Below are 27,246 nucleotides of genomic sequence, written 5' to 3'. Positions count from 1 at the left end.
GATATCAAATGTCCAGTTAAGAGCATTTCGATCCTCCCACTCCAATAACAACCACTAGGTCTGGACAGAGTGCCTGCCAACCAACCTACAACTATAACTTTTGATGCTGTGCTTCTCCTCACCTGTATTTGCAACCATGAGGTACCTTTATTAGGTTTGAAACGTGGTGTATTGCGACCCAATTTCTATAACCCAACGGTTGAAGCCCCTTGGTGTCCGGCAGGTTGCTGGTTTAAAAACAAGCTGATAATAGAGTCATAGCAACAGCACTTGCAGAGTCAGAAAATGAAACACTGAGCATCAGCAGAAGCTAGGTATAGATTACTTTATCTCTGTATTCAATAGAGATAAAAATCCCTCTTTGAGAACAAAATCTATGCTTCGGAAACAGTAGATAGGATGAAGTTAAGCACAATCTAGTGAATCATGAGACCTGTTGCTTGCTGACATTGATGCCTCAGAGTTCATCTTGAAACAGAGCCACTAGCTATTGGTGCCATATAGGCAAAGGACAGCGCAATCACAGAGGAGGGAGTTTATCCAGTGAGGGGGGAGTGGGGGCGGCAGAAAGAAGCACACAGACACTGTTCACATGGAATCATAAATCCTCGACTTTAGAACATCAAACAAGTGCTGTTGGTTGACACTGTCATGACAATTACAGTGCTTGTTGGATTGCTCTTTGCAATCCAAGCTGTCATCAGACAAATAAACATGCAGAAATACAGTGGTATGGGGAAGAGTTAAACATTGGGAGAAAGTGTCTTTACTAGTCAGACGACAACGCAAACTCACACCTTTCAAAACGTATTGTGTGTCAGAAGGAACATGATTTCCTGCCTTCCAGAAGCAGCTTCTCTGGTTCACTGACCTTCCTTTTCTTCTTGGGTCCTGTTACCTCTTCCTGGCTAAAGGCAAGGTTCAGGCAGTTTATCTGTAAGAACCATCAGAAACAATGATCATTCTCACGGTACGGGCTCCTGCTAGACGAGTCAAGAAACACAACTTCCAAAACTACAATGTGTTTTCCTGGATCCTCTTGGATTTGCTCAGTATGATCCTGTTCTCCTGAAAAGCAATTAGGCAAGGAATCAAAACTGGGATAATGGATGGAATTGGAACTATAAGATTTGTGAAAGCAACAGGTTCAGCTTCAGGGAAAGAGGACGGGTTTGGTGGCACAAGGAACAGTTCCCATCTCCCCAGCACCGACAGAAAATACCAGGAGCATGGCTACCTTTGAGAAACAGAATAGCTCACAGAGCACAGCCTGTTTCACCAACCTCAGATCATCAGAGAAGTACACAAAAGAAGGGGGCACTTATGTCAAATTGGTGGTCACTGGAAACAACCTTTCAGTAGGAGGCACACAGCATCTCCGTTTGTACACCAGCGAACTTCAACGTGAGTTGGTCGATCTCAGACCTCAAAGACTACCTGTGAGTTTGCAAGAACATAACTCAGTGAAGCAAACTGTTTTCCAAGAGGCTTAACTCCCCTCTAGAAAGATACAAACCTCCCTCAAGAATATTCAAGGGGCTACAAACCAAAGGGTTAAAACCCACAGATTAAGGAGATGTTAGAATATAAACAGGTCAGTGGTACAGGCAATCCAGACAGACCACAGGGAGATGGACAGCCAGAACAACAGCTGAAGTGTTGGCTCGGCCAAGTGACAACCTCACTTATTCTCAACATCACATCACATATCTGCATTTTTACAGTAATAATCTGGAGCTGCAGAGAGAAACGTGTGTTGTTGCCCACCCAGAAGGGACAAAGCACACAGTCTCACACTGGAACCTCTCCTGCTCTCACTGGAACTCAGCTGAAGGGAAACACACACACTTCAGCTCAGTCTCCAAAAGTAAGTTCATCTGGGGGAAAGCAAGGTGAATGAAAAGGGAAAAGAGGCTAACCGAGTTCCTGCTCCAGAACAGGAGCACTTTACTCCAGCTTCACCGGAAAACATGAGGAATCACGTAAGTGAAGCAGGATAAACAGAAGGAGTTAATAAAGAGCTATTCCAGAACACATCCTGGAGACAAGCACAAGGTCTCCAGATTGTGGTCATTACAGAATTCCCCACTCACGTCACCAAGGCTTTCTTTCTATCTGACCTTGGTATGAGGCTCTGGTAATCTCCACATAGCAATGGTCTTTCTAATGTGTGAAATAACTCTGATTAGGGATTAACAGCAAACCAGTTTGAATCAACCTCACTTCGTCTCCTGATTGTGTTGCAAATTGTTTTTCCCTCCCTCATTCCTCCTCTTCATTATGAGCAACACAACATTGCTTAATGCAGAAAAGTACCATTTCCTTTCCATAAAAACACAGAAAACAAGAATCTGCCAAAGTGGGACGGGCAGGTTCTCTTCACCCTGCACACTCAGGCTGACACAAGGGCCAGCGCTGCCCGGGGTGTATTTGCTTGAGGGCAGGGTGATGAGTGGATGTGGGTTCGAGCTCCTGACCTGACACCTAGCTCCTCAAACTGGCATGTTAGGCAGTTATTTACTTTCCTTTCCCTGGCATCATGCTAACCTGTCTGCTTCCTTTTTGAAGTAAGCGGCCCCGGGGCAGAAACACCTCATCCAAGAACTCTCCAGTGCTTACACAGCTGCAGGGTTTGTTCCCTGCCCCGCTGGATGCACACTGAAGCAAAGCAATGAGCCCCAGTCACCTCAATAAGGCAGCAGCTCTCCTATTTCACCCTAAACTGTATAAAAAGCATGAGCTAGAATTGGTGCTTTTATTTCCTCTATTGAGGAATGGCTCTTCTGCAGCACAGACTCAGTAAAGCTTTTACCTCTTTGCTATTCTTCCTGAATGTTCTGCATGGATGGGATACTTCTGAGGTGGGACAAAGATCCAGAAGGAGCAGCTGCTCATGCAGAGCCACTGCAACTCTCCAACCATCTTCCTCCCCTTTACCACAGGCAGTGTGACCACCTCACAGAAACCTGAGAGGAGAAGGGTACAAACATCTATGCAAACCGTCAAGTGCTCTAGACAAGCACTATTCATCTGTTGGATGAATCAGATGTCAACCGTGTGAGGTATTTCACCAAAGCCAACATGTCCTGTCCTGCCCCTGCCCAGCCACAAGTTCATGTAGGAACTCGGAGCAAGGAACAGACCCCAAGTGTAACATCCAGGTCCCATCCTTAACCAAACACTCAAGCTTCTCCCCCAGAGATGTTGCCCTAAATGGGATTAAGTCAGATCCTACATATGTTTATTTGACTTAAACCAGAAAGTAAACCTCTTAAATGGTGTGGACAAAAGCAGGAAATCCCTCCCACTGACTAAACATACAATCAAAGCCTCCAGAAGTTGATTAATTCTAATTTTTCCCATGTACTGGGATGCTTGACTTGGAGCTTGCGCTGTACCTGTGTTGTCTTAAACAACCACTGCAGATTCTCGGCTCCGCAGATGAGCCAGGTGCTGTAAAAGCACACAGGAGAGGGTCCAGGCTCTCAAACACTTGCCCTGAAAAGGGACCATGCTGACAACAGGACAGCGGGACAAGTTCAGGTCAAGCAGCAAAACCAGACACAGATCCACGGGCTCCTGACTTCAAGTCCAAGGCCTTGCTCTCTCCAGGACTCAGCTTCAGTGTGTGCTTGAGCCCAGAACCCCCCCGTGTGCTGGGCTGCACCCCCAGAGTGTGAGCAGCAGCTCAGGGAGGGGATTCTTGCACCTCTGCTGCTGTCTGGGGAGAACCCCCCTGCAGCCCTGATCCAGCTCTGGGGCAGCAGCACCAGAGGGACCTGGAGCTGTGGGAGCGAGGCCAGAGGAGGCCATGGGGATGCTGCGAGGGCTGGAGCAGCTCTGCTCTGGAGCCAGGCTGAGAGAGCTGGGCTGGGGCAGCCTGGAGAAGAGAAGGCTCCTGAAGGGGAGACCTGAGAGCAGCTCCAGTGCCTAAAGGGGCTGCAGGGAACCTGGAGAGGGGCTTGGGACAAGGGCCTGTAGGGACAGGCCAAGGGGAATGGCTTTAACCTGCCAGAGGGGAGACTGAGATGAGCTCTTAGGCAGAAGCTCTTCTCTGTGAGGGTGCTGAGGCGCTGGCCCAGGGTGCCCAGAGAAGCTGTGGCTGCCCCATCCCTGGCAGTGTTCAAGGCCAGGTTGGACACAGGGGCTTGGAGCAAGCTGCTCCAGTGGAAGGGGTCCCTGCCCGTGGCAGGGGTTGGAGCTGGAGGAGCTTTAAGGTCCCTTCCCACAAAACCATTCTATGACTGGCTCCAGGTCAGAGCATGAACACACACTGAGTTGGACTCTCCTGGTTTACCGCACTGCACTACATGTAAAAAAGTAGTATTTAGGCGCAGAGCTCTGCTGTGAAACCCAGCTAACTTGTGAATCATACCAGTGCTGCTGATTTCTGGCACCAAACTCACCGGACAGCTGCACATCGTCTGGAGAAGATATCAGGCTAAAAATAGATTAGACTTAGATTAAAGCCTTCCCAAGGCAGACTGGTGGACGAAACAGAATGAGCAGACCACAGCTCCACTGCTATTCTTAGATAGACAAAACCAGACCCTCCTTTTGCTTGCTGAAGTTTTCAATCCCCAGTGTCCCCACGTATTCCGGCCAAAAATTCCCAGCATAAATCCAAGCAAATTTACAGCTTTTCTGACATGTGTTTTGCTTCCCAAGGCATCCTATGTAGAAAAGCTAAAATTGCACAAGAGGATTTGCCTGTGTCCCTCTTTGTCCCTGGCCTGCCCCATGCTGAGCTTTGGCACTTGGCAAATTTTATGCCCTCAGAAGAGTTCCCTTTGTCAGGGACAGGGAGTGTTTGGTTTGTACCTTGTAACTATCCTGATGCATTCAGAAGCATGTTAATGTCACAGGAAGACCAGTTCCATCAAGCAAGCTCGAAGAATGACTGAGACACATGGATTAACTGCTGAAGTAAGGCTAAATGACCCCCAGGTGTCAGGGTGATAAACAGTGTCTGCAGGGACGTCCATCATCATCAAGGAACTTGAACAGGAGAAAGCCTGATACACGCTGTGATTTCAGCTGCAGCTACCACTGACTCGAGAGCACAGAGAATCCTTGCCTCTTTCAAACAGCAAAGCCAGTGACTCTTTAGATTGACCCCCAAGACCTGAGACATTCCTGGTGCCATTTCTCTCTGGCTAAAGGCAATACCTCCCACCTACCCACCCACTGCTGGCTGCTTCATGCTGTCCAAGCACAGCAAAACTCAAGCTTCACCAGGTACATCATGGTGTCCAGTGAAAGGCTGAGAGGAAATGGACACAGACTGAAATACAGTGAGCCAAAGGAGGCCACATAGATGCTGCAAGCTGTGGCTGCTTCATCCTTGGCTGTGTTCAAGGCCAGGTTTGGAGCAACCTGCTCTAGTGGAAGGTGTCCCTGTCTATGGCAGTGGGTTGGAACTGGAGGAGCTTTAAGGTCCTTTCCAACCTGACCAATTCCATGATTTTATGAAGTCCCATTTAAACATAAGGACATCTTATTTTTTACAATGAGGCCAATCAAACACTGACACGAGTTGTCCAGGGAGGTTGTGGAGTCTCCATCCTTGGCAATACTCAACACCTGACTGGACAAGCTCCTGAGAAACCTGCTCCTGGTGCCCCTGCTCTAGCAGGTACGTTGGACATGATGATTCCCAAGCATCCCATCTCACCCCTGCAGTACTGTGAAGGCGGCACAGTGGTTAAACGCCCAGCACAGGGCTTGTATCAGTTTCCACTACAGCAATTGCACTGACATCAGTGGAATGAATCTTGATCTTCATCTGTACGTGTGGAGGAGAATCATGCTGCTTCGCATGGAAGCCAACTTACGCAGGTGGAAGAATGAAAGACACTCAGTGTGGTGCTCCTGTGGCAACCTGCCACATTTTTGTCCCCAGGAAGCTGTGCCAACACATCACTGCCTACCACTGGTCCTCTTCCTTTTCCATAGCTCACTGTTACAATCTTTGACATTCAAGGCAACTCCTTTGTTGCCAACGGGAAGCCTCACAGGCCTGCTCTGCTCCTCACGGATCTCATACCATTTAAAGGACCAACAAACAGATTTTCCCAGAGTGTAAAAGAGAAATTCACCAAAACTAAAACTAACTGCTGAAAAACAATGTTTCTCAATCTCTCTCCTCACAATCTCTTCCAGGGCCCTCAATCCCACTGCAAACTGCACATGCCAACTGCCAGATCCCAATCCAGCACGCCTCCCAAAACAGAAGCATTCCCCAGTAAGGTTACAGCATCGTAACTGAGGAGGTGAAAAGCAACAGACACTCCTCCTGCTTCCTAGGCTGCGACCCAGCTTAGTCCCTCCTGGGATGTTGGATGTGTCCAGCATTAATCAATGCAGATCCCTCCCGAGGCTCTGGTTGCTTGCATGGCCTGAGGAACGCATGTGAAGGCAGCCACAGCTTCCCACGGGTGTCCCTGGGGCAGCTAGTGGGACTGTGAGGCACAAGGGTTACCTCTCCCCGGACGCGTGGGGTGACGGGCCTCACCTCTGCGGGAGGAGATCGCTAGGAAAGTGTTTCCTGCACCCTAGACGGGGATAACTCATGCAAGGGATGAATGGCCCCAAGATACAGCTAAGGATCTGACGTGAACTGAGAGAAGCCAGGAATTTCCTGACCTCCCTGTCTCACTCCTCCCAGAATGGCCTGAGCTCACAGGAAGGAGAGAGGGAAGCTCATCTCTGAATCTTGCTCTCTTCATTGTTTTGGGTCTGTGTAGCCTCAGCTGGGTTGGAGGAGAAAATGTTCTGGGAACTTCTCATCAGATAGAGCTCTCTTGATAGGCAGTTACAGATAAACCTTGCTGCTATTTTTTTTGTTTTCTGCAAAAGTTCAAGATAATGACATTGCCACAGAAAAATGCTTTCCTACTGCTCTGCACATGGCAGGCTTCACCCTTCAACTGCTTGCTGTCATGGCAAGTTAAACAGTGGTGTGCCTGGGAAAGATCAGACAACAAAGGTCTTGATCTCCAAGCTGTTATTCTGCAACTGAATCCCTTGTGCTGACCTTCACCTTCAGACAGAAGATGTGCACAACACGGAAGCTCACCAAAGGCACAAGAATCTCCATCAGGGACACTGATCACTGGCAAACAAAACAGATATTACTTGCAGAGTGTCATCTGTGATGGGCTCTGGTCACACTGGCTTCCCTTGCTGCCACAGGCCCTGGGAGAAAGGACATGGCCAGGTAGCCAAGTCTTCTGCATGAGGAGCAACAGCTGGAAGCCAGATAGGCTCTCCTCTGAGATCTAAACCAATGCTGACTTACAACAGTTAGGTCTGAATGTCTCCCTAGACATTCGACTTCCAGACAGCTCCAGTTAAGAGCTAATCCTCATGGCAGGAGCAGGCCTACAGCACACAGTGAGTTGCACTGCAGAGATCCCTGAGCTATCACTGTTCCAAAGTGGTATGTCCACACACAATGCCAAGTGTCAACACACTTCCTCATGTCCCACAGCAGTTTAGTAGCATAAGCACAGCCAGTCCAGCAGCACAAGCAGTGTCTGGTGCTAGCTAATGAAGCCAGAAACTTGGGAGGCTGATTTGTACTGGGCTGATATGGCCACACCATTTCCAGCCCTGGTGCAGGATTGGTCAGGGGCGATCCAGGGCTCCCTGCAGTGAGACTGTGCTCTAAGGACCACCCCAGAACTTCAGCCCACAGTTTCCTGATGGGAGATAAAAGTCTGCAGAGGCGTCCGCATGGTCAGATTTTACTCATCTTCTAGTTCTGTTTCATTCCAAATTCATTCCACCACAACATGTTTGCGACATGAAGACAAAGCTGACCAAAATCTATTTGGAGGACAAGAATGTTAAAGGATGTTTAGACACATCCTTTAACACAAGAACATAAGGGGATCATAGAATCACAAAATCCCAGCCTGGTTTGTGTTGGAAGGGACCTTAAAGCTCATTCAGTTCCAACCCCCTGCCATGGGCAGGGACACCTTCCACTAGAGCAGCTTGCTCCAAACCCCACCTCTCCATGCCCAGCTCTCCAGCCTGTCTCCAGAGCAGAGCTGCTCCAGCCCTCTGAAGAACTCACAAAGTTATTCCAAGTTCAGTGCAGGACCCCAATCACATCAGCAGATTTCCGTAAGCTGAAACAATGGGCAGCAATTCCCTATTTTCCCCATCTTCTCACAGCTCCTGGGTGCCAGTGGCAAGTAGTGATAAGGATACTGCATGGGCCCAATCCTTGGCTGATGCAATCCGAACTCTCCTGAAGCCAGCAGAGGTGGGCTTATTTACATGCTGGTGTCTAACTCTGGATGATTAATTACAGAGCTGCTGTGCTGGGAAAGGGCAATCTCTCATTTGATCCTAAGCACCATCAATCATGAGATTGCAGATAACAAGCCAGTTGAGTGCATGTAAATTTGTCTCCAAGCTGGAAAGCCCTCTGTGGAGACTCTCCATGGCCCCTGCTAAAGCCCAGACTGGGCAGGAATAGTTGCTTCTCCTCCAGCAGATCTGCATCCTTTGCCTCTCCCATGTTGATTAGATAAAAATAAGCCTTTAATACTTTCATTCCTGGTTTTCCTGAAGAGCTATAGGTCAGGAAGATAATGACCAAACGCAGTTCCAACAGCACTGGTTTTAGTTTGAATAACCAAGGAATCAGAAGGAAAAAGCAGCTCACTTTGGAGGAAGAGCAGCAATGGGCTTGCCCACATTGACTTGGCAGTGCTGGGGTAAAGGTTGGACTTGCTGATCTTAAAGGTCTTTTCCAAACCAGCCGAGTCTCTGATTTCCAAAAGCAGCTCCTGACTGTGGGCACCATTTCTGAACTCAGCACGTTTAGAATACCAAATCCTTGTACAGACATCACATTCTGGGACACTCCAAATTGGTTTAGTTAGTTCTGAAGATTATGGCCTGAACAGTTAACAGTACAGAGAGCACCTGCGAACCCATGTCCCTGAGGTGCTGCTCCATGGACAGCTGAGCAGCTACCACTACATTGCCACCAGAAGGGCAGGACACCTTCCCAGGCCCTCTTTGCCTGTTCCTCTCCATCCAGCCTTCCTCTCTGCCCCACAGTAGTGCTGGTATGTGAGCAATCATTTGGTAAGCTAGTCCAAAGGGATCTTATGGTGGAAACCTAACGCTCAAAGTCACACACTAGCACCACAAGTCTAAGGGTTCATGTCTGTCCCACCAAAGGGAGCTCTCCCTGGGCTACCTTGTTCCCCATTGCCCTTAACCCACCAAGCTAATTGAACTCTAAAATCCAGGAGTAAGCAAGTCACTCTGGAGACCTTAAAGCTCTTTAAAGCAGAGAGTTGCTCTGAATACTCTGTGACAGCTGGAGAACACTACTGCTTGACTGCACTGCAGTCTGGAGAGCACCAAGGTGTTTCTATTCATACTCTGCTTCTACCCAGCTTACCTACACTTGACCCTGTTAGATAATACCTAACTCAGACTTCCCATCCACTCAAGCTTGTCCTCATTTTTAAAGACAAACTTCACTCACCAGTTTGGCTTCCTGATTCAAGTGGAATACACAATGGTCATTTGTTTTAACCACTTCCCTCAGAAAAGAAGGGAAAGTCCCTCTCATGTGGAAAATAGTGTCAAATTTTTCTTCGCACTGGCTTTACACTGATGATTTTAACCAGTGACTTGACTTGGTTTTTCCTTAAATGGGCTGAAATATTAGCCAACTGCTAAAAAATAGTATCAAGGAATACATTAAAAGCCCTTTGCCATGCAGAATATACCAGGCAGAGGGCCTGGATTTATTTTTTCTAGAAGTCTTTGGAAGCATACAATGGATAAAGTGACTCTTCCAGTTTTCAGCAACTAATGCTGTTTCCACCACCTCCACAAACTCTCACTATTGCTACTGTAGCCTAATGAAATTCACATGCTGCAAGCACAGAGGTGTCTGGTGCTCTGCTTCCAGTAGTGACAGACCCAGAAGAATGTCAGAGCGTGAATCAGGGGGACAATCATGAGCTCTAAACAAAAAAGGCTCCTGTTTTCACACAGCCGACAGAATAAACAACGATCAGAAGGAAACTGGAGGATGTGACACCAAACAAAAATGTGGTCAGAGTTTGAAAAATACCAGCCTAGGCACAGAAGTTCATTTCTAAGATGTAGAGTCAAGGCAAATACTTCACAGATGCCTTTTGAATGACACGGGAGGTTGTAGTCTCCAGCTCTGCCTGGGTTAGACACCCCGGGATTCTTTTCAACAGAGGCGGGGAAAATTTTAGTAGCAATTTCCTACTCTCATTAACTTACCCTGTAAAGATTCAGCCTCTGCACATTCAAGCTCACATGATGCTCAACTCATTTGAATGGGAGGAGGATCAAGTGGCAAGTGTGGTGGTGTTCACATATTTGCCCCGTCACCGAAAAGCCTCTGCACAAGCCCAGGAATTGGAGCTCTGATTCTGACTCAGGCTTTGGCCAGGGCAGCCTTCAGGATGGGATTGGTTTCACACCACTGGACTTATCTAGGATTACATGTCTGGCCTGCCCCTCTTCTTTGGGTTGCCCCAACAACTGCTGAGAAAGAGATCAGCACCTCGAGGGGATAATTCTTCCCATGCTAGAGAGGCAGCCAAAAAGGGAGAGGATCCAGTAAGTACCTGTGACTCACATGGAAAGGTAGTCTGGAGGCAGAGAAGGAGAGGTGAAGACCATGTTAGGCCGCAGACAAACACACCTTTCAAACCTAAATTGGGGTGGTGGTTTCAGAACTTAATCCAAACACACACACAGGTGTGGGGGGGACGACACACTGATACCATCAGTCTGTGTATGTAATTCAGAGGTGCCAACTCCAGAGACCGGGACAAAATCCTTGCACTGGATGCAAGAAATAAGCTGACCACAGATAGTTTCGTCCTAAATACTTCCAGTTCATGCTTCTGCCCCTGTGCCCTCATACTTTGTCACCTCTATGTATTTTGATACTGCACAATAAAGCCACTAATGTCAGTTGAATCTTGTGCCATCCTTGATGACAGAATGCTCATGGCAATGGATTCTACCTTGTCTGGCATATCTCAGAACCACTAATACCTCCTCACCTGCTGAGATGGCCTTGAGCAAGACATCCTGCCTGTCTCCTTGACTCCAGTCTTCTTCTTTCCACCTACAATCCAAGCATCACACCAAAAATTAGCTCCAAAGCTAAAACCTTACATTTAACTGAAAAAAAGAAAGCACAGAAGCCTGAGCAACCCACAGCAGCAAAATCCCATGGCTGAAATTGTGTAACCTTTGCCATCAGGCACTGCCAACACTGGCAGTTTATTCACGGAAACAGGGATTTCAGAACTGTGTCATCTGAATGTACAACACATCAACCTGCAGCAGCTCCTACCGATACTTTAGCTCCATTTTAACCTGGTTTCTAAGATAACAAAGCTTATGTCTGCATGTGTTTTATCCATGTGTGTGTATGGGGAAGGAAGGGAGATGTCCCCTGAGTAATAACTATTGACCTTATTACACTGTTTGAATAAAACTTGATGAGGAGTAGCAGAGCACCTCAGTTTTATGAAAGCAGACAACTGTTAGAGGAGAAAGATCCTGTAAATATCCCCAGAGCAGAAAAGGTGACAGTATGAGTTTAGCCCTTATTAGTCATCAGAGAATCTGCAGGAGAAAGACCTGAAAAGGTGACTCCATAGCAGACAAGCTGCTTTATTCCACTGCTTGGGGATCTCAGGAATGCTATTTACCATTTTGTCACTAGATGGTATTGTTCCACAGGCTATATCTGAGAGCCTCAAAGGTCAGATTCAGCATGGTATATCAGGAGCTTGGTTCATTGGAGTGAGAGAAAAGGCTTTTTTTGCCATGTATTTCCATACATGTTTTCACATATGGAAGCCATCTGCAAAACCAAACTGGAACAGCTAAAGGACAAGAGCTTTGGGGAAAGTGTAGATAATGTAACTCAGCATTGATGAGCTGTGCATCTCCTCCACAGCTGAAAAAACCCTGCTGAGATAAAGAGATGGGTAAAAAAATTGACTGTTTCTGTTAACAAACCAAGCATATACAACAAGCCCTATTTCGTAGTTCAGTCTGACCTGACGCACAATTTAAACAGCCTGACAAACTCTGCTCATCCATTCCAAAGTAAGTGAGAAGCCTCAGTGTTATGCTAGGACACAGTCACAAGCTCAGGCTCTTCAGCTTTGAAACTGGTGTTTACCTGTATCTTGAAGGTAAGAAGATGCTTCCGTTTTTCGTCTGCCATTTTTGTCCTCTTCATGCTGACTTGAATCTGCCCTGACAGAGAGACGGTGACTCTGTAAAGCAAATGATGGTTTGTGTTAATAGCATAATCTAAAAAATCCACCCAGGTGGTAAATCCATAAACCCAGCACTAATGGGGATGAGATTTTCACAGCTCCTCCATGTCCTTCCTTTTCCCAAGGCTACAAGTGTTTCAAGAGAGAAATTTCCTTAGATAAGACAGAATTCCTACCTAAATGGCTTCCTATCTTCAGGAGTTAGTTATGTTGAGCTTTATTCCCTGATACTGACAATCTAATATCAAGTCAAGGTTCCCTCTTCCATCATTCTGGAGAGCAGCACCATTAGAAGGCCATTCTTTCCAGCCAACCTTAGTGTCTAAGGGCATCACCTGCTAAAGATGCTTCCTCTTCCACTAAGTGCAGAGGGGGCCTAGAGAAATCAGACACAGCACACAACTTTCAGATGGCTGGAGGAATCCCACCTAACTACACAGTGGAACATGGCTTCATCCTGAGAAACACCAAGTGGAAGTGCACAACTGTTTGCAATGTTTTCCATTTTGGCCATGTCTGTGTCATGACGTGTCATGTCATGTCATGACATGTCTGTCCATGTCTCCCTGGAGAATGTACCAGCCTCTGGGAGTCAGTGGAACTCTGGAGCAAAATGAGAATCACAGACTCATGGAATCAACCAGGCTGGAAAAGCCCTTTAAGCTCATCCAGTCCAACCATTCCCCAGCACTGCCAAGGCCACCACTAACCCATGGCACTGAGGCCTCATCTCCATGGGGTGTGAACCCTTGCAGGGACGGTGCCTGCAGCCCTGCCCTGGGCAGCCTGTTCCAATGCCTGAGCACCCTCTGGGGCAGGAATTGTTCCTCAGCTCCATCTAAACCTGCCCTGGTGCAGCTTGAGGCCGGTTCCTCTTGTCCCATCCCTTGTTCCTTGGGAGCAGAGCCCAGCCCCTCCTGGCTCCATCCTCCTCTCAGGCACTTGTAGGGAGCCATCAGGTCCCCCCTGAGCCTTCTCTTCTCCAGACTGAACCCCCCAGGTCCCTCAGCCCTTCCCCATCACACTTGGGCTCCAGGCCCTGCACCAGCTCCAGTGCCCTTCCCTGGACCCACAAAATGCACTTGATGTCTGCAGACTCTGAGCCCCAGCATTCGATTCACTGCAGTGCTGCTGCCCAAGACAAGCAGAAACCCTCATGAAGCAGATTCTGAGAAAATGTCTCTTTAAGGAGAGTTCTGCTAGATAAACTCTGGTCCTCCTGCCAGAACTGAATAGAGCCATTTCTATACCTTTGTGGTCCCCTCTTCTTCGTCTTCATCACAGTCTAACCCTTGATGGGAGATCTCAGTAGGGCCATTCCTCTCGATCAGGCTGCTCTCAACCTTCCCCATTCTCTTCTTTTCAGTTGTCACTCTCACTTTGATGAGGTGGAAGCCAGTGGAGACTGACCCTACTCTCAGGTTGACAGGATCACCATCGAACAACAGGTCCCCACAGCTGCCCTCCGCCTTAAAGCCAGGGGGCTGGTAATCGTCAGGAGTTACTACAAAGGGAGAAAGAACCCACTGATGTCAGAGAAACCAAGTTCCATCTCTCCTTAACCTGATTTACACAGAACAAGTCTATACCAGCCTCTATACCTATATACCAGAGTAACTACATCAGCCACTGAAAATATTCTGGGGTTCTTTTTTCAGGAAGAAGGGAGAGAATGCAGAGGAAAAAATGAGCTCAGCAAAAGTGATCAGGGAGCTCAAAGAGTGACTTTTGGATGCTGAGCTACCATTCACATGCTCAGCTTTCTGGAGCAGAATCCAACATGGCCCTGAAACACCAAAACCCATCAGTGAAGGAGCCAAGCGTCTCCTTTTGGCACTACATGGCTGTACGTCTTACATGGATGCTCAACCCTGTCTCAAAAGGCATCTGCCATCCCCACATGTCAGAAGGTTTTACTGTGTTTTACACCATTTCTCACTGCTTTCAGCCAACACCTTTGACCATTTCACCTTTCTATGCTTTACTCACATTACAGGGGCTCATGATTATTATAGGAGCTGATGGACAGGGAATCGTCCCCCCCAGCACACACTGTTCTCCACCTACCATCATTGTAGTAGAGGAGTTTCATGGTGAGGGTAACATCACTGGGAAGTGGGCCAAGGTTTTGCATTAGCAGGTAGAGTTTCCGGATCAGAAGCCTACTGGCCTGTTTAACATCCTTGCTGCACACCCCATCCACAAAGTTCACTTGGTTGCTATAATCAGAAGAAGAATAACAGATTTGTTTTCCTCATCCATGAATATTCACGACCTAATTACAAATACAGAGCACCCACTGACTTGTCTGAAACCACCAGCCCAAAGCTACAATGCCAGATCAACAGGGAAGTGAAACACACCAGGGATGGGATGGCAGCTCTCAACTAGGAGGCACGGCATTTACATTTGAACAGACTTTGTCGCTGGGGCAATGGACCCCATTATACAAATGTCATGACTCACTTGTTTGAACATGATTAAATTGGATCAAAGGACCATAAAACAAGTGCCTTTCACCTCAGCAATTTCAGGAATGAGAGGAATGAGGTGAGAATCCCATATAAAGCCGATTCATCACAGAGGCTATTTTGCAGCTTGAAGAGAAGTGAATTGCATGTTCTCATTTCAATTCCATGGAAGAAAAACCAGCTCAGAAGCACATTCTTCCAAAGTGACTAAGGGGCATTCCTCTCACCTCCTTCACCCACCCAAATGTCAGCTGGGCAGCCTAAGCAGGCAGTCTAGACTGAGATAACGCCTCACAGGAGTGGGATGAATAGGCCTCTGGAGGAGTTTGTTTCTCCTGACTACAGAGGTAGAGGAGATGAGCAACTTAGATCAGCAGCTGACTTCACACAGTTGAAGATGGACCGGATGAATCACTACGTGACCAAGGAACCTGAATTTCCTTGACTTTCAATGAGAAGGGGCCATAAAACCCCATAGCTCCTTCATTACATCACCAGAAGCCCACTGGCAGGTGAATGACACTATACACAGGCTGGATGGTCCTTAACACAATCATCCTAAAGTGCTTTAATAGCAATAAGTAACCTGAGAGAGCAGAGAGGACCCCAGGGCTGAATTTGACTGATTAAACATTGGAACAACAGCTTCTTTAAGACTCATTTTTCCTTCCAGTTGAAGCTTTTTGGCTTGCTGTGAAAACAGAGGCTGTTGCTTGACTACCAGGGTACGGTTTGGTAGGCTTCAAACTGCTGGTGGCACAACCCTGTGCTGAGCACATAGTGCCATTAGATTAATCCTGCATGATCAGAAAGGTACATCAAGTGACACGACCAATGTGGGCAATGCCCAAGGTGGAGTAAAGAGAAGGCAAGGCCTTCCCTCCCACCTCACCTTACAAGTCTTGGAATTAGCAGGAAGGGGAAGAAGTATAAGCAAAAAAGAGATGAAACTTCCATAGGAATTAACAGGTCAAGTACTGCTTCAATACGGGAATAATACTGTGAATTTGATGCAGGAATGTGTTGAAAGGTACAAGCTGAGGAACTGCTCTGAAGGACTGGGATCCACGGCAAAGAATTCCTGCAAAATCCAGCCAAAATAAGGCAGAGACTATTTAGGAGAAAGTTTCCCATTACCCCTCAGATCCGAGGATGCAGATCCACAAAACATCTCTCAAGGAATGATTAACTTGGAGTTTGCACATGCCAGTAAACACTCCAGGTGTGCCAAAGCAGTGTTATCAGCCAAGGGAGCTGATAGCAAAGATGACACAGTCCTGATCAATGCCAGAAGGTCACTTTATTAATGACTGCAGGTACACGTGTGACCCTGTGACAGCAGTGTCAGTCACTGAGGAAACAACAGAGCTCAGGAATCCCATGCCACAGGCTCTGAAGCCTCAGAGCAGTAATGAGATGTCAACAGAGCAGACAGAAACACAACAGCAGGATTAATCAGCCTCTCCTTGGCCACACCAGGGGATGCTGAGCTCCATCAGGAGACTGTTATTTCTTTGATCTGAGAAAGGGTGATTAAAAAATCAAAGTACTCAAGAGCCATCTATTCCATCCATCTCTGGGACTCCAACACAAGAGGGACGTGGAGCTGTTGGAGCGAGGCCAGAGGAGGCCATGGAGATGCTGCGAGGGCTGGAGCAGCTCTGCTCTGGAGCCAGGCTGAGAGAGCTGGGCTGAGGCAGCCTGGAGAAGAGAAGGCTCCTGAAGGGGAGACCTGAGAGCAGCTCCAGTGCCTAAAGGGGCTGCAGGAAACCTGGAGAGGGGCTTGGGACAAGGGGCTGTAGGGACAGGCCAAGGGGAATGGCTTTAACCTGCCCGAGGGGAGACTGAGATGAGCTCTTAGGCAGAAGCTCTTCCCTGTGAGGGTGCTGAGGCGCTGGCCCAGGGTGCCCAGAGAAGCTGTGGCTGCCCCATCCCTGGCAGTGTTCAAGGCCAGGTTGGACACAGGGGCTTGGAGCAAGCTGCTCCAGTGGAAGGTGTCCCTGCCTGTGGCAGGGGTTGGAACTGGAGGAGCTTTAAGGTCCCTTCAACACAAACCAGGCTGGGATTCTATGATTATCTTTCAAATCCCAAAGGTCTCTTCATTCCCTCAGTGTAGGGAGGACAACTGGCAGCAGCTTCAAAGCAGAAGCAGAGGTTACAGTCCACAGGACACTCCAGACTCAGACACAGTTCAGATTTTCCCAACAGAAAATCATTGTGCCACATCCTATGGGTTATTTGGATGTGTTTAGAGAAAGAGCAGCGTATGGCACACAACTGGAGCATTGTGGAGGAGCTTTCTGAGGAGCACACAAGGCAGCAGAGCTCTCTTGCTGCACAGGCGGCTTCCAAGGCCCAAAGCTCCATGTTTCAATAGCAACTGCAGAGGCAAAGTCAGAAAGGGTTAATTCTTTTTCTTTCCTTTGGTTACAGCCAACGGCCTCTGACACTATTTATTTGCAACTACACAGATTACGGCCTACTAAGCACAGCTTTAAAATATCTAACAGACAGAGAGCCCAAAAGATGCAAAACCCTCCTGCTTCCTGCCACATAGTTTGCAGCATTGAGTGAAAGTTCTCTCAGGTCACCCACGCAAGACTGCTCAAGCAGGAGACACGTAGGCCAATGCCCAAGGAAAAGCAGTCCTAGGTGCAGGGTCATAGTGAAAGGGAGCAAACCTGGAAAAGCTTCATTGGAACGCACCAGGCTGCCTGGTGGAAGCGGCAGAACACTTGTTGAGGCAGCAGCAAGCTCAACAACTGAGCTGGTTTCTGCATCACTTCCCTGAGGAGGCACCAGTTCTATCAGCTGTCTTTAATTCAGTTCTGGGGCAGTGTTTCTGCTCATCAGCTCAGCAGGTCATACTGATGGTATGTACCATCAGTAGGTGTGTAGGTTGGTAGGTAGGGTGTAGGGTGAATCCCTGTTCTGTAGGGTGTGACCTGTAGGGTGAACCCCCTCTGATGGTATTTACAGCTGCTCAGGCACCCAGACATGCTCTCATCACAAAGTGCAGTTTCTTCCTTGTGCTTCAAGAGCACAGTTTTATTTCTGAGAAATAAACCAAAACCATTACCTGATGATGTCCATCTGGGGCACCTCCTTTTTGTACTTGAATTTGAACTGGTACAGTTCAGTCACTGTCTACAGATACAGCAAAAGAGGGGAAAAGAAAATATAGGTCATCTCTTACTGTAGCAAGTGTAAAGATACGGCCTAACCTTAGCAGTGAACTTTGACAGCTTCAGGCCAGAGCACGCCATTAGTTAAGTGAAGTGATGACAGCATTAACTCTGTTATTCCTTGCAGAGGCTTTGGCACATTTTCTTAGCAGCCACTTCTTACCTAGCACTGAAAAAGTCACCCAAACTGACAAACTTCCTGCCTCCTCCTTCTACTTCCTCTGTGGCCTGACTCCCCAGCCGAAATCTCTAACCAGCCCCCGGGGCAGCCAACCATCAACACATCCCTCCATCCCCCCTTACTAAAGGAGGACTGTGAGCTCTGTGGGTGATGCAGTGTCACAAAGAAGCCTGGCCCAGGGAGACAAGGGCCTGAAGGATTCTTCCTACTGGGAAATACAAACAATACTGAATGGACAAAAGTTTCTGAATTTCCCTGGTCTTTCTAAGGGAGATAAAAAAAAAACCCTTGATGATTTTCCAGTTAAAAGGAAATGGTTTGCTCTGATTTTAGAGAATAATGACGAAGAATAGACAACCTCGCCACAAGAGAAATAGTCTATTGTAGTCCAATTCCATGCCTATAATTCACTTTTTCCACAGGCAATGAGGTCAATTTGTAGGAGCTCAGCTGAGCCCTTAACTCTGAGCCTTTCTTACAAATCCTGCCTTGGGATAGACTAAACTCTTGCTCCCTCCCCACATGCTGAGGTGGGACACAGCAGAACTGTCCTCAGGGGAGCAAAGATTCTGCTGCTCCTCTCTGCAGTGCTGCGGAGATCACTTCTACATCACGCTGCCCAGTTCCTGCACCAGCCAGATGTGGATAAAATGGAACCACTACAGGGAACACTGAAAGGACAAGGATAGGCACCACCAGCACATGCAGCCCAGGTCTGAAGTGATGCAGAACTTCTGTCCTAAACCCCTCTCCATGAAAACCAGCTGTCTTTTCAGCACTGCTTTTAAAAGGATGGTTCATAAAAGAATTATTTGGAACTTCCCATTCCTTCTCTTCTTTGGGAAAGAAAACCAAACCTGGGAACATGCCCATTAGCTGCCTGTTAACATCCCTGCCTGAGGCCCAGACGGGCCCACAGCCTCGTGCCCAGTAGGAGTGTTTGATCATGGTCCAGCTCACTGAGCTGTCGCTCTGCAGTGAAGGCAGAAGAAGAGAAACGGGGTCACCAGGCAGCTATGTCAGGGTAGAACTGAGGCCTACAAGGCCACTCTGAATACAGATCTACTCACCCATGCCTTCAGTTGCCTCAAAGATTAATTAAGACTCTTTCTTACCTCCGGTTCCTTGGGATTGGTGTAAATCTGTGGAAGAAAGCACAGTGAGGCCATTCTCCCCTCGGATAACTTGACCCAGTGCAAAGTGCCTAAACAATGATATTTTTCATTTTACAGCAGAGATTGCACTATCTTCAGCGTGGGATCAGAGAAAGGAATGGCTGAGCAACAGCCTCCCTCTATCAGCAGCCAACACTTACCACTTCAAAGACAGGTAGAAGACACTCATCTGTGTAATTGTGGAGGAATGAGGTGAATTCCCATTCCAGCCCTCACAGGCTACTCTTGATGCCTGAGATGGAACTACTCAGAGGTGTATAGCACAGCTCTTGGGGCTTTACCAAGGGCAAAAGACTCGCTACAAAACCACCAACAGTGTGTGTGTGGTTTCTTGGGGATCAGATTAACAAGGAGGACTCTTCTGCAGGGGGAATGGAGAAGACACAGCAGCTTCCAAGGCTGGAGGCAAGAGTTTAAAGGAAGCAGTGATATGAAGCACATGGAAGTGCTTCTAGGAGTTTAAGGATGAATGTAAGGCCTTGGTCAGGAGTATGACATACTGAGAAAGATATTCCCATGCAGCCTGGGAATTCATATTTACCATATTCCAGACAGGTCAACGCTCTGTTGCAAACCACATACATGCTGACTGCCCCTTAAAAAAGGCACAAGTGGGTTGACACAACCTTGACTCCATATCTCTTTCAAGCAGAGGGGGGAAGAAAACCAGTTTACTTACTGCGAGAACAGCAACGTGCAGCTAAGGAGGGAAAAACAGAACAAAGAATCAAAACCTAACCTTAGTGGGCAAGGAAACGAAAGGCAAAATCTAAGTGTCTGCACACAGAGAGGGAACAGATACATTCAACAAAGTGGGAGTTAGAAGACAGATTCTTCACAGCACAGCATCAGCAACACCTAGTGGCCAGTTTGCTTTGGCTTTACTTGCCATTTCTCGAGGAAACAACTGCAGGCTCCAGACTTCCCCCTTGGGATTCCTTTGAAACAAGTCTCCAAAGGCCACACCGATTTGAAACTCTCTTACAAGAGCGTCTATCCTACTGAAGACTAATATTTGCTCTCTGCTATGAAACTTCCCAAAGGTATTTGGTGAATCCTACAGCAAGGAAATGTAGCACTCTTGAAAACAATCTTACAACATGCATTAAACAGCTCCATTTTTCTCCTTAATCCTTGTCAAATAACAATTAATTTGTGTCTCAGAAATAGCAAGGAACTAAATATCCCCAGGAGCTGTCAGGAAGTAATAAACTGAGTTCACAACATGTTGAATTATCTTATGCATGTTGACACTTGTACTGATGTGCAAGAGCCCATCTGATCATCAGTGCCAAAACCAACACCACTTCATCTCATCGAGATGAGAGGTGGTTTGATGAGCAGTGCTGACAGAGATGACAACAGTTGGTGCTTTTTCCTGTGCAGAGCATTTTTTATGTGAGAATCAGCAAGGAATATGATGATTTACTGGCTGGTTTTGCCCTGGAACCAGTTACATACTTGACTTGATGAATTACTTTCCAAAAACAGTAATGAATTCTGAACCCAAGAGAAAAGCCAGGAGGGTTAGAGAAGATGAGAAGAAGGGAAAAGACTTGGGGAAAGGAAATGAAGGAATGCAGAAGCACACAATAACCTCTCTCAAGAAAACAGGCATGCAGATCACAGTTCTGACAGGCAGTGTCTCTACCCGTGCATTACAGAATGCAAAGGTAGAACACAGAACTAAGGGAAATCCATTTCAGGCTACAAATGAGTTCACACACCACAGACAAGCCTAGCGAGCAGCAGCACTCAGTACTTGGACTCAAGGAATAAAATCCCAAACCTCACATGCATACACTCAGGGCTGTCCCACAGCTGTGAGGGAGTGTTGTGTCCATGCAAGATCACTACAAAACTATAAAGCACGAATGGAAAGAAAGCTTTGACCAGACTTCATGAAGAAATAGGAAAATCCCATTTAAAAATGGGAAGAAAACTTACATATTGCCTCTCCAAAGCATCAAAACAGCCTTGGATCCTGCCAGGGAAGAAACACATTAACACTAACCAGCGAAATAGATAGCTCCTGATCTGTAAACACACACTCATTAAACAGTTTAAAGTGCTTTTTGTTTTCTGGAATGTGGACAAGACAGTAACATTTTGGGCCTGTAAAGTCCTTTTCAGGTCAATCATGCTAAAGGCACTGTCCTCCCTCCTGCATCTGTGCATTGTCATACTTCAGGACAGTATCCTGTCAGCCTGGAGGCCACTTACATCCCAGCAAAGACAAGGATTGGAAGGGTAAGGCTGGTGCTGGTGGCCCTATGCTCAGTGCTCTATTCCAGCTCCCAGCCTGACCTCTGATGGCTCTTTTCCCATCAGCCTTGTACAGAGCTTGGCTGGAACTCCCATCTGAACACAGCCTGACACGTCTGTTCTTGTAAAGTCCTGCTATCTGATGCATAGCTTACAGCTATGCATTCTCTCAAAGTAGTAAATATCGTTTGAGCTGGCAATGGTGAGATATTTACTCTCAGAGACAAAGGATGTGCAGCTAGGTGTCTCCTTAGCATGTCAAAGTCAGACTCTGCTTGTTGGGAACATGCCAACTCTGAAATAGAACCACAGACTGCTTTGGGTTGGAAGGGACATTAAAGCTCATCCAGTCCCAACCCCCTGCCACAGGCAGTGACACAAGCTGTAGGGCACTTAGACACACAATACCCAGGGAGATATAATACTGTACATACTAAAACCCAAGCTACAAGAATCCCTGTATAAGTGAAGCTAGAAAAGACTAAACCAAACAGACTCAACCTCATGATTTTTGTCACCCTCTCTCAGTGCTTACACTGCCCACGTGCGCTCTGGGGCCTGACCATGACCTCACTACAGCCAACACCTCAATAGACCTTGAACTCACATGGTCTTGGGCAGCTAATTCTGGCTTAAGCACACAGGCTGCACACTGGGAGTTGCAGCACCGGCACAGCCAATAGTGCTGCTGGGCTCAGGGCTTTCAAATTCAGGAAGAAGAAGACCACGAGGGCTTGAAGTCTTGCTATTCAGCACAACCTTGTCTTGGTTTCGCTGTTACTCACTCACCACTTGACTATCTGCAGTGATCCCAGACAGCTTTTATCTTCTCGCAGAATTTTTAGACAGAGGTCTGCAAAACCAGATTTAGCACATAGTTACAGTCCTTATCACAGCTCTGGGGCAAACAACACTGAACCAAAGGCAGTCATCCTCCCTTTTTTGGATAAAATGCTTTATCTAGAGGTCCTTCCGGAGCACAAATGTTGGTTTGCCACTAAGTCCCAGGTGGGCAGACACAAGCTTATTGCTGCATTTTCAAATGTGAAAAATTTCCTCACATGCTCTGGGCTCTCCCACAGCTATAGCTTCATTTCAGAGCCCCAGCAGCTTCCAAATCTCCTCCCTCCTCTTCTCCACTCCCCCCTATTCTGCCATTCCCTAACAACACCTTCACGTCTGCATTTGGTCTTTGCCAACATCCGTATGAGGTGAAGGACTGTGCTCAGAATAAACTGCTTCTTGTTAAGCTTTTCCACACAGCTCCTTCCACCTCTGTTTTCAAGCACTTGGAATGGCCAGAAGAAACCCATCCTACCACTGAAGAGGTGAATTAACATCTTTGGGTTCAGCCAAGTAGCCCTCAGAGGCAGGAGCAGGCCAAGTGTCCACGTCCTTGACCAAAAAGGCCCTTGAAAGACCTGACATCCAATGACAAAGGCTAGTAGCTTTCCAGGGTGAGGTGATCAAGAGCCAATCTGGTATTTCCTGTGCCCTCAACCAAGTCCATCAAGCACAGGTGACCATGTTTCAGGCCACCTAACTCCATAAGGGAATTGACTGGAATGCAGGGAGAGATTTCACACCCTACTACCATATCTACCCTACTAAAAGAATCAAAGCATCATGAATTCCTGTGATCCTATGACAAGACTTTGGTTCTTAACATTATTTTTGTTTTCTTAAAGCTCTGATTCCCAAAGCACATGTGATTATGCGAGACAGTTTTCACAGGAGAATAAAACCCATCACAATAAAACAAACAAATCTACTTCCAGTCTCGCAAGGAAAACTCCAAATAGGAACCTGAAAGGCTCAAAAATCCAAAGGGAAATATACCACACCAATCAGAGTTAATTGTTAAAAACTGACTGCTTTTAAAGTGATTCCCGACCCTGAGACCTGATTCATGGGGCTGGCAATGTTGAGGGGTTATTACAAACCAAATAAAACACTAACAGAAGAACCAGCACCTGCCAACAGCTCTTGGTTGTCTTCTACACTGCTTATCTGATACAGAAGTGCTGTCTGCACCTAGACCTGAGGAGGCCTGGCTGCTGACTTCCTAATAAACTGAAGTCCTACACCTCTGAGCAGCTGGAAGCTTACACTTAGAGCAGATTATAACTAAAACACAGCAAGCAGAAATAAGAATTCAGCACCAAGTGAATGTGTTACCATCTAAGTATCGAGTTCCGTATGAGCTCTCTGGGAAGAGCCCTCTCATGTAGGTTATACAGGACACAGAGATGGCCAGGAGCCTCTTCACCAGCACCACCGACTGCTGCTCAGTAGCAATTTTGTTGGGGAACAATACTGATTCCTGAAAAAAAGACGGGCAAAGCCCAAACCAGCACCATTTTAGTGTAACACAGGGATTATCTTTAGAAACAAACTTCTGGCAGGTGGAAAAAGAGGGTGACTTGGAAATGTAATGTTCACATTTCTCTGGTCTTCAAACTACACAGGGAAGGCTCCTGTCTAACATGGGTGGGATTAGGAGTTTTAAAGATAATTATCTGAACCAATCTGACCTGATTTATTCAGGTGCAGGCTGCACTGGTGGGTCATGCCCTCCCCTTTTATCACAGCTGACCGTTCCCACCCCCTCATTGCACCAATCCTGGCACTGAAGAGACAACCACCCCTAGAAACAACAGCGTGTCGTTTTCTGGCAGCTCAGCTCTCCCCAGTTCATTCTAGAGCAAAACAAGTGCTCGTGATGGTGTGGCACGCACTGCTGTGCCCAAGTTCACTGCCTGCCACAGCTTCTCCTGAGACCTGGCAGCAAGCAGAGCCTGTCAGCACTGGAGGCAGACCCAGTTTTCGGAGCGATTTTAGCTCAGAGCTATAAACAGAACATGTCTGGGACTGGAGCTGGTGTAAATACCAAACCCTGTGTGACTTCAGCGTGAACAATCTCAGTGGAAAGTATACTCAATTTAGTTCCTCTATGAGTTTGGTACTTTTCTTCCTGCTAATAAAACTCTGTGTGCACCTCATGAGCCTACATTTCTTTAGGCAAATACATGTCAAAGCCCCACGCTGTATCTTTCTGGACTCACTAAACTGGAAACAATCCAACCAAGAACAGGGAAGGCAACAGAAAGTGTTGACCACCTCACCAGGCACAGACATGCCAGGTCTAAAGCAGAGAGCTGAGGTTGTCAGGACCATCACATTTCAGGGGTTTTACCTTAGAGGACTTCTTCTTTTGCCTAGTCTGTAACAGCTGATGAGTAGCCATTCTATATTTCAAAGACCTGCCTTCCACTTGTAATTAAAACCTGAAAGAAAGAGAAGATAGGAGATACCTGGAAAATGCAGTCATTGCTATTTCGCATCTTCCTTAAACTAAAAATGAGATTCTTCAGCTTATTCAGGTCTCAAAGCTGATTGTCGGCCAGGACAGGTAAAGCAAAACCAACCAAGGGTACAGCACAGCACTGCCTGAGAGGCTGCAGAGCAAGAAAACTCCCTATTTATGGCTCAAGGATCAATAGTATTTGAAATTCACGCCCACGACTGTCAGCTGGTGTACTTCAAAACGCACTCCTCATATTCCAAACCACAAATGTTAATTCCTACAACCATTCAGTAGTGTGAAGGATGAATGTGAAAGAACTGGAAGCCTGCCAAGAGAAGCCAACATTTTACCAAGGGTAAGCAGGAAACGCACTGACATCGATCCTGGCTGGAATAAAGGAATGATGCTTCTGGGACACCTTGAAGAGGAAAAGCGAAACACAAAGGGAAGAAAGGCCACACTGTTTCAATGAGAGTGGGCCCTGTTAAGACAAGCCTGGATTAAAGAGGAAAATGCTCTTTTCATGAGGATGGAAAGCAGATCGATGAAGGCAGTAACATGGACATTAGATGCTGAGCACCCCGGTGAGGTGCTTGACTTTGCACCACATGACAGGTTGATTAAAAACTTCCATGGACATTGCTAAAACTGCGCTACCCGGGTGGAAAAACAGCTTGTGGGGAGATCCCAACACACAGCTGCTAATGGGGACATGTGAGTGAAAGGGAACGCCACGAGCAGGTCCCCGGAGGGGTGTTGCCTTGTCCATATTTCTCCTAACAATCAAAAGAACAGCACAAACAGGGCTGGTTGATGGAAACCCCGACCCACGGCAGCCTTGCGTTAACACAGCTGAGCTCATCTCGTTCTGCGTTTGTACCTTCTCAGCTTTTTTCCATGCCAGGCTCATTTCCATCTGTTGGCAGTCATTAAGACATGTTGATTGGAACATGTTGATAGCTTTTATGCTAAATTTAGCCCTTCATTTAGTGACGAGGGCAGAGCACAGCTACCGAAGTACATCCCAACAAACACACACCTGCAAAGTGCTGCGTATGTTAAATATTGGAGTGAAGGATTCTTTGTTTTCTACTCCTGATTGGCTGAGCACTGTGAACGGGACTGGAATATATCAACAGCAGACAAAGGCACTATTCCAACGTGAGGTTATTCCCTAAATAAAGGTTATTTAAGTGAGGCAGATAAGAAAACGTGTTCCCAACAAGATACCACGCTCAGGATTGATTTATTGTGCCAAGGGAACATCACCTGCACTGACCTTATCTGCTCCAGCCAGGCTGTCTCAGCACAGGGAATCCTGCAAGGCTCCAGCAGCACCGTCTCACCTTGACCAAACCTTGCTTGCTGCTGGGCTGTGAGAGGAAAGAGGTTCCCTGGTACCCTCCAGCCCCACTGCTCACCCACAGGCAACACTTATCAATGAGGGTCAGGAAATCAGAGTGAAGGGGGAGAAACTGCACCTCTTCCCCACACCCCAAAACCCCATTCCCTGGGGACCCCCTCAGCCCTGCACCCGCACAGTGACTGCCCCTGATCACCATGAACCACGGAGTGCTTTGGGTGGAAGGGACCTTAAAGCTCCTCCAGCTCCAACCCCTGCCACGGGCAGGGACCCCTTCCACTGGAGCAGCTTGCTCCAAGCCCCTGTGTCCAACCTGGCCTTGAACACTGCCAGGGATGGGGCAGCCACAGCTTCTCTGGGCACCCTGGGCCAGCGCCTCAGCACCCTCACAGCTGGGGTGCCAGGAGGCTGCAGGAGGCCCTCAAACAGCCGCCACGGCCCCAAAGGTCCCTTTAAAAACCCTTTTGTTGTCTTGTTTTTTGAGTGGAAGCTCAGGCCCCCCGAGGCTCCACCTGAGGGACCCGGATCAGGCCCGGAGCCGAGTCCCGCCTCTCACCCACCGCCCCCTGACGCTCGAGGCCTCCTGAGGGGCGGCCCCGCCTCTCCCCGCTCAGCCCGGGCGGTCCCGAGTACCTGAGCCCGGCCCCGCGTCCCGCCCGCGTCCCCTCGCCTCGGTACCGCGCGTCCCGCGGCCTGCGCGGCGCTGAGGGCGGAGCCGGCCCTGCCCGGCGGTGTGGGGGAGGCGAGGCCCGGCCCTGCCCCCGCGGAGCGGTCCGAGGGCCCCTGCGGGAGCTGTGAGTGCAGCGGCAGAGGGGTGCAGGGGCTTGGAGCAAGCTGCTCCGGTGGGAGGTGTCCGTGCCCGGGCAGGGGTTGGAGCTGGAGGAGCTTTAAGGCCCCTTCGGCCCGGCCCAGGCTGTGGTTCTGTCACCCCGTTTGGAGCAGGCTTTAAAGCGTTCAAAGGCAGAAGTCACGGGCT

The 27,246-nt window shown here is 47.9% G+C and overlaps 1 protein-coding gene across 1 annotated transcript; it reads right to left on the bottom strand.

Moving 5' to 3' along the window:
- Positions 1-817: 817 nt before the first annotated feature.
- On the bottom strand, positions 818-24,847 carry HORMAD2 (HORMA domain containing 2; the record flags this gene model as incomplete). The annotated part of the gene is made up of 12 exons (XM_080628369.1): positions 818-934; positions 11,088-11,152; positions 12,224-12,320; positions 13,574-13,827; positions 14,391-14,542; positions 17,874-17,941; positions 19,276-19,302; positions 20,015-20,035; positions 21,283-21,319; positions 22,390-22,453; positions 23,779-23,923; positions 24,797-24,847. 12 exons carry the CDS (start codon positions 24,845-24,847, stop codon positions 818-820), a joined length of 1,098 nt encoding a protein of 365 aa, XP_080484495.1.
- Positions 24,848-27,246: the final 2,399 nt, after the last annotated feature.

This window comes from Psittacula echo (genome assembly GCF_963264785.1).
Source record: "Psittacula echo genome assembly, chromosome: 13".
NCBI lineage: Eukaryota > Metazoa > Chordata > Aves > Psittaciformes > Psittacidae > Psittacula > Psittacula echo.
The sequence above is the reverse complement of the archived record's forward strand: the minus strand, read 5'-3'. Positions and strand labels throughout refer to the sequence as shown.